The sequence below is a fragment of the Orbicella faveolata genome, unplaced genomic scaffold, assembly GCF_042242905.1.
Source record: "Orbicella faveolata isolate gen_17 unplaced genomic scaffold, um_ofav_v1 contig_34, whole genome shotgun sequence".
Classification (NCBI taxonomy): domain Eukaryota; kingdom Metazoa; phylum Cnidaria; class Anthozoa; order Scleractinia; family Merulinidae; genus Orbicella; species Orbicella faveolata.
In genome coordinates this window covers 16,411,891-16,421,156 of record NW_028301563.1, presented here as the reverse complement: position 1 = coordinate 16,421,156, position 9,266 = coordinate 16,411,891, and the positions used below count along the sequence as shown (strand labels likewise).

General features: G+C 37.5%; 1 protein-coding gene across 2 annotated transcripts; it reads left to right on the top strand.

The window, feature by feature from the left end:
* Positions 1-771: 771 nt before the first annotated feature.
* On the top strand, positions 772-9,221 carry LOC110041547 (uncharacterized). 2 transcript variants are annotated; one of them, XM_020746844.2, is made up of 8 exons: positions 772-1,319; positions 2,034-2,138; positions 2,749-2,862; positions 3,487-3,597; positions 3,898-4,008; positions 4,377-4,487; positions 7,023-7,130; positions 7,981-9,221. In XM_020746844.2, exons 1-8 carry the CDS (start codon positions 944-946, stop codon positions 8,148-8,150), a joined length of 1,206 nt encoding a protein of 401 aa, XP_020602503.2. In that variant the 5' UTR covers positions 772-943; the 3' UTR covers positions 8,151-9,221. The 2 variants fall into 2 exon arrangements, with proteins under 2 accessions (XP_020602503.2, XP_020602504.2); XM_020746845.2 differs by having other exon boundaries at positions 774-1,319; positions 7,097-7,130; positions 7,981-8,114.
* Positions 9,222-9,266: the final 45 nt, after the last annotated feature.

The following is a 9,266-nucleotide window of genomic DNA, read 5'->3' as shown; positions in this document are numbered from 1 at the left end:
GGTGCTTGGATTGGGAACAAGTAATTTTTCCTTAAGGGCCAAGTAAAAGGAAGCAAGTCTTTTCAAGTAACATAAACTACTGTACAACGAGAGTTATCTCGATTTTTTGCCTTATTGTTTTGCGCCATCATTAATTGTTTTGTTACAGTTTAGTTTCAGAGGACTAATTGTCCAAATAATCCAAAACTAATAACTTATTAAGACACAATAAATCAACTATTTCATTGTTATTTGGTTCTTTCTCATTCAGGAAAACAACTATTTAGTCTCTAGATGAAGGTTAACTACGAAGACTCTATAATCAATTGGCCACATGCTGTTCACATGCGACAGCTACCCCTCTGCAGTTTAAGTCAAGGACAACTTTTGCTCCACTGAACTCGACGAGAGATCTAAAGTACTTAATTTTATCCGTCGTCAAGGCGAATTTGGAATGGTAATATCCAAGCAAAGGAAGATCGCTCGATTGCTCGTTTAGAAAGTAAAAACAGACAGTCGCATCGGGAACGGTTCGTTTACTTTAGCAGGTGAATAATTTGATTCCTGATCGTTCAATTAAGGGAGAGTCTCGCCAACGGAAAAATTCTCCAGTAGTGAACTTTAGAAAATGCATCAAAAAAAGTAAGAAGAATTATAATCTGGATATTGCAGCTTTATAATTTTCACCTGCCAAGGTAAGTTTAAGAGGTGAGGAGCTATTAACAGATAAAATGGTGACACAAAATGGCTTTTGTTGGGACAGGTTGTTCTTTTACGGTCAATTTGACAGTGCAACTCGTAACAATGAACTGCGGCGGAAGTCGTAAATCTTTAATAACTTGCACATCGATCTCGATTAGTAATTATTCTTCCAATAACTCGTTCAGTTGAAGAAATGAAAAGCTATTTTTTAGCAGGACATAAGGTCGAGCGAAACTGAAATGTGAAAAAGGGGGTCTACATTATGCGGGGTTCTTGGCTGACTGTGGCACTGATTGATTGTTTGGTAATACTATCGCATTTAACTTTTGTTAAGACTACAACAGTCATAACACGAGCATCATTTCGACGAAGTTTGGAATATAAACAAAGCATTTTGCCAGACGTCCGGGTGGACAGCCATTTAAATGAACAATCACGGTCGCTGGGCGGGAAACATTTACGTAAAAGCAAAGTAAGAGCTTTTAAGAAGAGGTTCAGGAAACAAAGCGATGAGGTGTTTGGTCAAAATAAACCTGACGTTAGCAAGAGGGATTACTTTTTTGCGGCCGCTTCTCCATACGACCGAATGACAAGTCCCGTTGACCGAAGAATGTTTCTGGTTCACCGAGGAGAAAGAGGTACTAGCCTGTACTGTGACCTTTGTGTTGCAGTTATTTTATCTTTTAGTTGAAAGGCTCAGTAACGTTTGAAAATATCAACAAATTATATTGGTAGTGTGTTTTTATCAATTATCATTTTAAATAGCGTAAAAATTCCTGGCTGAAAAGTTTGGCTTGAAAGCATTAACTTTTTTAATTGCCAATTTAGCTACTTGTAATTGGACCAGACAGTTGGCTATTATGTAATTAGTTGACAGATATAAAAGTGAGATAAATTACTTCCTTTTTATGAACATAATATGTTTTCTGGTTAAGATGCGAAAAGCCGTTTCACAGTTACAATTTTAACTCAACAAACCGGTATACAGGCAAATGCAATATTATTGCTCTTGAGAAGAGGTTATGCTTGAACTCAGCTGTTGTATTACTTCATAGTATCTTACAAATAAAATAAGCTGCAAATGTTAAAGTTGACGCCTGATTTCGTATTTATCACGATTTCCCTAATCTGTCGCCCTCTAGGAGAGGGACATTATGAAAGTCGTCTCTACAACAGTTAGAAATCCGTCGAGAAAAGAAAATTTATCATGAGCTAATAAATCTTTCCAGCAGTAGGTGCGGGAAAACAACTTCTGTCTCAAGTTTAAAACATGGGGATTTTTGGAGCGTTTGTTGGAGCTCTTTATCTCGATATAAAGTTATTTAACCGTTATCCATCTATAACTTTCGCAGGGCCATGTTTCTTCCATGCGTGTCACCATGGAGGGATGTGCATTCCACGACACCATGGTTTTTACTGCGAATGCCTACCTGGTTTCATTGGGACGAGATGTGAAGGTAAGTGATTCTGAAGCACGAAGAATAAATTTATTAACCCTCTACTGAATTATTGAATACTCAATGTTTTTGCAGACAGTGCCTTTGTTTCCTGTATGCCCTCTTGATGACGGTGCTCGGGAATAAGAGTTATAAGTTAAGATCTTTAGCCCTTTTCTTATCGGCTATCAGTCGATTTGTCTCAGCCATCAATTCAACCATGCGTCATTTTTCAGTTGCCAGCTAAAATTTTGGACAATTATCAGCCTTCAGTATAACCCCAACAAAACCCTCTATTAACGGACTCTGCATGTCTTTACAGTGTATATGAGATGATATTGCATTGGCATTATTTTCAAAGATTTTAAGTGTACTTTCATTACTAACAACTTACTTACAATTTGTACCTACGATTTGAACAAATGTTTTGGGCAGTCTTCATTTGGTCCAGGCAAACTAACAATTAGCCTTCTATCATTGTCATATTTTGGTGACAAAACGGAAGACAGAAAAAAAAGGATTTAACCCAGAGATTTGCTGATTTAGTTTCTTGCAAGTAAAAAACTTAGAGCACCTCAAAATTGGATATCCAGCGAGTGTATCACAGTTGGTTTTCTATTTCATTGCATAGTTAAGAAAGAGTGCAGACCTGAAACATGTAAGAACGGCGGGACATGTACTGAAATAGCCGTTGGAAGACATCTTTGTACTTGCCCTGTTGGATTCCTTGGAGATGACTGTGAAGGTGGGTGACGATTGACACTCTTCCGGTCGATTGGGGCTTTAGAACTGACCTACCTCGGTCGAGAGTTTTTGGAATTATGTCACGAGATTTATGGAGTGCTCGCAAGGTAGTTTTGCTAGGTTAGAATAATACCAGTTTCAATTTATTCGTTGCACAAGCTAAAACTCTCAATAATTGCCTTTTGTTCGGTTTTAATGTGAGACGTCGCTACAAAGACGTATGAAGGAAAGCGAATCAAACTCTAATAGCAGTGGGCAATTCCTTCTATGTGAAAGGCCTGCAGGGAATCATTGGAGTTGATATTTGTGTTGATGAATAAAACCACCATTATTCCCATTATTGGCCTTGGCATACGATCAAATGGTCCGATATGGTCAATATTGAATACTGTGGGCAACAGCGTCAAAAGTACCTCAGAAGCACAAAAGTTGTCCACTAAAAAAATTGAAATCCTAAGGCTGATGACTATGAATAGGTGCCCGTTACGCAATTGAGAAAGGTACTTTTGGTTTCGTTTATTTTATGTGTAAATGTAAATAAACAAAAGTTTTATTTTATTTTCAAAGCGTGTAGCAATCAATTCAATCTTTAGGTTCTTTTAATTGTTGTATTTTGTGTATGTAGCGCGAAGCCCTTGCCATCCAAATCCCTGTCGTAATGATGGTACATGCAGCCAGACTGATGAATCATATACGTGCATATGTGAGCAGGGATACAAAGGAAAGAACTGTGGAAGTAAGTATTGGCTCCCTCTGTATGTAAATACTACTTTTATGGACTAGAATTTATGAGGAGTATGAAACCATAAATGAAAGCGTAGAGGAAAAAAACCGTTCAAAAGTAAATTGAAAAAAGGAAGAAGAACAAGATGCTGAAAAAAGGAAGGAGGCTAAAAATTTTAAATTAATTAAAATTTTCTCAAAATTCCTTTAGGTTCAATTATCAGGTATAGAATTTCAAGCGATAATTTCTAGACATGCGACCTGTTATTGTAAGTAGGAATAGCTGTATATTGAGATTATACTTTCTCCATAGTCGCTAATAAGTGTTCACCAAACCCTTGCAAGAACGAAGGAGTTTGCTTTGAGGAAAACAATGATTACGTCTGCAACTGTCCACAAGGTTTTAAAGGAAAAACCTGTGAAGGTCAGTATTGATTTACAATAGACAAAGCTGGATACGTTGAATTTTAACTTGACTCCGAAGTTTCGGGAAATAAAACAAGAGGTCACCTTGAGGTGGAGGGACCAATAAATTATGCCTATTGTTTTGGTTCTTCAAGCCTCAGAGCTTAGTTACAATTCCAACATTCATTTGAGCTGATCTATTATCCCGTCAGCCAAAAAGAAAAATGATTGCTCAAAAAGAGTAACGTGGTACACCTGCACTTGCCAATTATTTCGCGATATTGCCCAGTCCAATTGATAGCATAATTTTAAAGGGGCATTTTTGGATGTACTTTTCTTGTTCAGAGTTACCGATTTTTTTTTTCTTTTCCTTTTGTATTAAATTAGTGATCAGCGAGTGTAATTCTGTCTACTGTCTGAATGGGGGAACATGCAGAGATGAGCCATCTGGATACAAGTGTGACTGCAGGCTTGGATTCTATGGAAAGCAATGCGAAGGTAAGTTTTTATGTTTTATCTGTTTACTCCATGTCACTCGGGGAAAGGAAATTCCCTCTGTATTTCCAAAACTATGTCGTGCAAATGAAACTATAATGGTGCTCCCATTTGATTGTTTCGGAGCCAGACGCTTTCAATCGATAATTCGAAAGATATTATAATAAACATAATGGGTAAAATGTTAACGTTATGCTACATGGGGAAAGACAACGATAAAACAAAAATAACAAAAAAAACGACGAGAAAAGTTCCCCCCCAAAAATAAATTTTTCACATAATTATACATTACAAATACTACAGAGCATATATTTAGTGTATTCAGTACAACTCTTCTTATTGAAGAAATTAATCAAACTAAACAATATTGCAAATACACGTTATTCTGACATTAGCTGAGAGGCTAACCAATTGGCTGGAATACCAGTAAGAAGTCTCGAGACTACTGAAAAGGCTCTCTTTAATTACCTCCAGCTTAATACCGCCACAATTACCACAGTCAATTACTTAAACAGCTCGGAGCGATATATGTGGACTAATATATGTGGACTGATATATGTGGCAACGAAGCTTATTGATAGTTCCTATAGTGTGATCGTCCGGGTGAGTGTAGTTCTGAAAAGAACTGTTGTTGGTGACTGACGTTTCGACAACCTGAGCGGAAGTCATCTTCAGAGTCAAGGGAATAGTGTTTGTCAGTCTATGATGTTATAAGTCTGGTCCGTTGAACGTGATTGGTCAGTATAGCCATGATGGTATTGGCTGAAAGACTCGTGTAAAGTTTGTAATCAGTCATTGGTGGGTTTCGATCCGTCTATTGTTAGTCAAATAGGTCGGTTTTTTGTCCGTGTATTGTTAAGTCGGTCTGTTAGAAGTCCGTTTGGCGGTTTCGTTTCTGTCATGGATAAGTCGTTTGTAAGGCGCCGGTAGTTGTTGACACCTGTTAAGAGGCGTTTGTTCTAGGTTAGTGTACCAGCTTTCCAGAGTCAGTCGTTGAAAATAGTTTGTACTGTAGGTTAAGCACTGAGCAGAGTCCCAGTCAATGTTGTGGTTTGCCAGTTGATGATGTACAGCAATGTGATTGTTGGCATCACCATTTCTCGTGGCTCGTTTGTGTTCAGCCAGTCTCGTGTTAAGGTTTCTGCCAGTCTCACCAATGTAGGAAGCCTGGCAGTCGGAGCATTTGATCTTGTAAACTGCTCCCTGTCTGTTGTTACCTTAACACAATACTGGGACTCTGCTCAGTGCTTAACCTACAGTACAAACTATTTTCAACGACTGACTCTGGAAAGCTGGTACACTAACCTAGAACAAACGCCTCTTAACAGATGTCAACAACTACCGGCGCCTTACAAAAGACTTATCCATGACGGAAACGAAACCGCCAAACGGACTTCTAACAGACCGACTTAACAATACACGGACAAAAAACCGACCTATTTGACTAACAATAGACGGATCGAAACCCACCAATGACTGATGACAAACTTTACACGAGTCTTTCAGCCAATACCATCATGGCTATACTGACCAATCACGTTCAACGGACCAGACTTATAACATCATAGACTGACAAACACTATTCACTTGACTCTGAAGATGACTTCCGCTCAGGTTGTCGAAACGTCAGTCACCAACAACAGTTCTTTTCAGAACTACACTCACCCGGACGATCACACTATACGAACTACTGATACTCCTGGGTTCAAACCATTTACTATGAAGCTTATTGATGCAATATATCAAAACACGAAGTCGCAGTGTTTGACCACCGCTTTTCCAAACATAGAGAAGAGCTTCGACGACTTTGCAAATGTAGTAAGAAACCGTCTTCACTGTTTGATATAACTGCTCATTCAAAATTAAAACTAAGGAAAAACTGGAGAAATAAGCTCTTAAAAATCTATGTTAGTTAAGGTCCGATATCCAAGGGTCATTACTTCCTTTCTCTAAACCTAATAAATTTCTTTATGAGTTTGAGAACGTTGAATAAACGCCGCGGTGTTTTATGAAAATTCCTGGATAATTTGAAACGGGCGAATGCGAGGACATTGGCACTTGGAGTTGGATAAGAGTTAATTCACAATTTACGTTTGACTGACGCATACAAAAAGATTTTTAACAGTTCATTGAAAAATTGCCATGAAAATAGCAAACAAATTGGAGCCTAATCTTAGCATACCGTACTTAAGAGAACTTACTGCCAGCGAACTGAAAATTAACCCAAAATTGTTACTTTCGATCGAATAAAAATCTTTTGACCTACAAAAAAAAGGGAACACGACGTTTAACCAAAGCAACCATTTATTATCTGTGTAGCCATCATGTTACTCTTTACATGGCACCATGCTTCACAGCATGGAATGTTGACACCTAGAGACAAAACCAAAGTGGCTAGCTGACCTAAATATCTTGGTAAAAAAAACGCCAAGAAGGGAAAATATCTCATAAAAAAATAAGATAGAAATCGCCAATTTTTTTTTTCTCGTCGGATAGGCTCTTTGCTAATGTCAGTACCGATACTGTATCTTTATATAGCTTCTGCATGCCACCCTAATCCCTGTCAAAATGATGGGGCTTGTCTAAGATTTGGTAATCAATACTCCTGCCAGTGCAAACAAGGCTTCTCTGGAAACCGGTGTAAAGGTATGAGGACTTTGCAGTTTTACTTCCCTATATCTTTGGATTACAGGTATGTTACGTCATTACCTCTTTAACTCTGTAAGGGGCCACTGTGAATCTGTGAATGAAGGATCCATGACCCAGATTTGTTTATCGGGCAGAGTTAAAGTAGAGAAGAGAAATTATGCCTGTTTGAAACGATGTTTTTTCTATTATTAAAGTATCCCAGCGTTAGTGTAACTGGTTGACGTCCCCTGCCATCCAACCCTAGTGGCTTCTGTGATTCCGGTTTTCATAGAATATTTTAAAAAAAACAACAACGACAACAGATTAACCTTTAATCGTTGTATTAAACTGCTTCCCATGTTGCGATCGGTGATAGACATTCTCTAAAACCCTCTTTTTTTTGTAATCCGATCTTTTGATTTTTATTCAATGAATTTCAGGCGGTCTCTGTCCACCTTCATCAGAGTTGCAATATCAAAGCGCGAGCAATAACGAAAAAAAGGTTTAGAGAACGTCCTATAAAAATATAACAACTTCTTATAGCAAAATAAAGTTAATTTTAACATATATACTGACTCTGAGGGTTAGTTCCTTCGCATTCACTTTTCAGGCTAGAGATATGTTTAAAATAGTGAGAGACAGAAGTACAATTAGTTTGAATGATCAGCATGGTATCATTATCTGTCATAGCAAACTCCATCAGTCATTAGCAGAGTCCAGTTACACTTTGGATGGCCTTGACCATTTAGTTGTAACCGTTCGATTACCGTGCAAAATTATTCATCCTCATACTTTTATTTCTAAGTAAATATATCCGTTTATATCTCCAAAGTTTCCCCTGGTTTTTTTTATATCTATTTTTTCGCAGTTCGAAGACCATGTTCCCTTGGCCTCTGCCTTAATGGAGGAACCTGCGTGGATGGGTCTTTCACAAACAGTAAATATGGCTTTGCATGTGTGTGTCTGCCGGGATTTGACGGCATCATGTGCGAGAAACATCTTCCGGATGACTTAGGAGATACTCTTCAAATTGCATGAACGGCATGTGGTCGATAAAGCCAACGGTTTGGGTCTTCAACTCTTTATTTGTAGACAGCAATAATAGTCAATATATAAAATTATATGGATTTTCGAGATTTAACGACCCACAATATGCGAGAGAAGCAACTTCATGGCCGTTAGAAGTATATTCGAAGTTTCACTAAGCATTTCACACCTTAAATGTAGGAAAGGCAAATCGCTGTTAAAGTCATAGCACATCGCGATGGCAAGTGTCATGCGTTTACTATACCAGTGGGGTTCATTAAAGGAGCCTCATATTCTCCAGCAACGAAAATATCTCAATAAAAAATAGAATATAGATCGCCCATGTTCACTTTATTCTTGGCAAAGAGAACATTCATAGTTTATCTTTTTCGTTACGGCCGTAAAAAAAGCACAAATTGTTCGTCCGAAAGTAAAAACAAAATTGTCCCGTGAGTAAGGTCAGGCCTGGGCCCGGCTTTGATTCAAAACTTCCTGTTTACGTCACATAGCAGTTACTCAAAATTAAGCTTGATGTACAGAAAGTTAGAATGTACAATGGGAAGATATCAAATAAAATTGCATGGCACTAAAGAAAGTAGATCTAAAAAAAATAAACAGTAAAACCGTCGTGTTAATGTAATTAGCTTGGTTTATTATTGCAAAATTTTGAAAACTTAAGATATTTAGAACGAAATAAGTTTGATAACTTGTGTAAACCATTAGCGAACGGGTTTTTGCTGTGATCTTTAGCATAACTTTGAGACCTTTTTTCCACAGCAGTATAAAATTATTCTAATTTTCCTTAAGTCTTCTTGTCTGTCATCATGTTTTCGATCCTTAGGGGTACAAATCCCTCCAAATTAGCGTTATGTTAGGTGTTTAATTGTTTTTTTGTAAATGTCGCTGATGTATCCAAATTGGTCTTTGTGTTGTTTGTTTTGAATTAGTATCTACACATTGCGTATGAGTAACTCAAATAAAATAATTCGAGTAGAACAATTATCGTAGTATATCAATGAATAAATGGCAAGCAAACGTAATGTGCATAAGTCAATTTGTTTATTTGTCGAAAAAAATGAAAAATTTAAAAAAAAAAAAACTTTTTTCCGTTCTACAGCGCATTTCCGG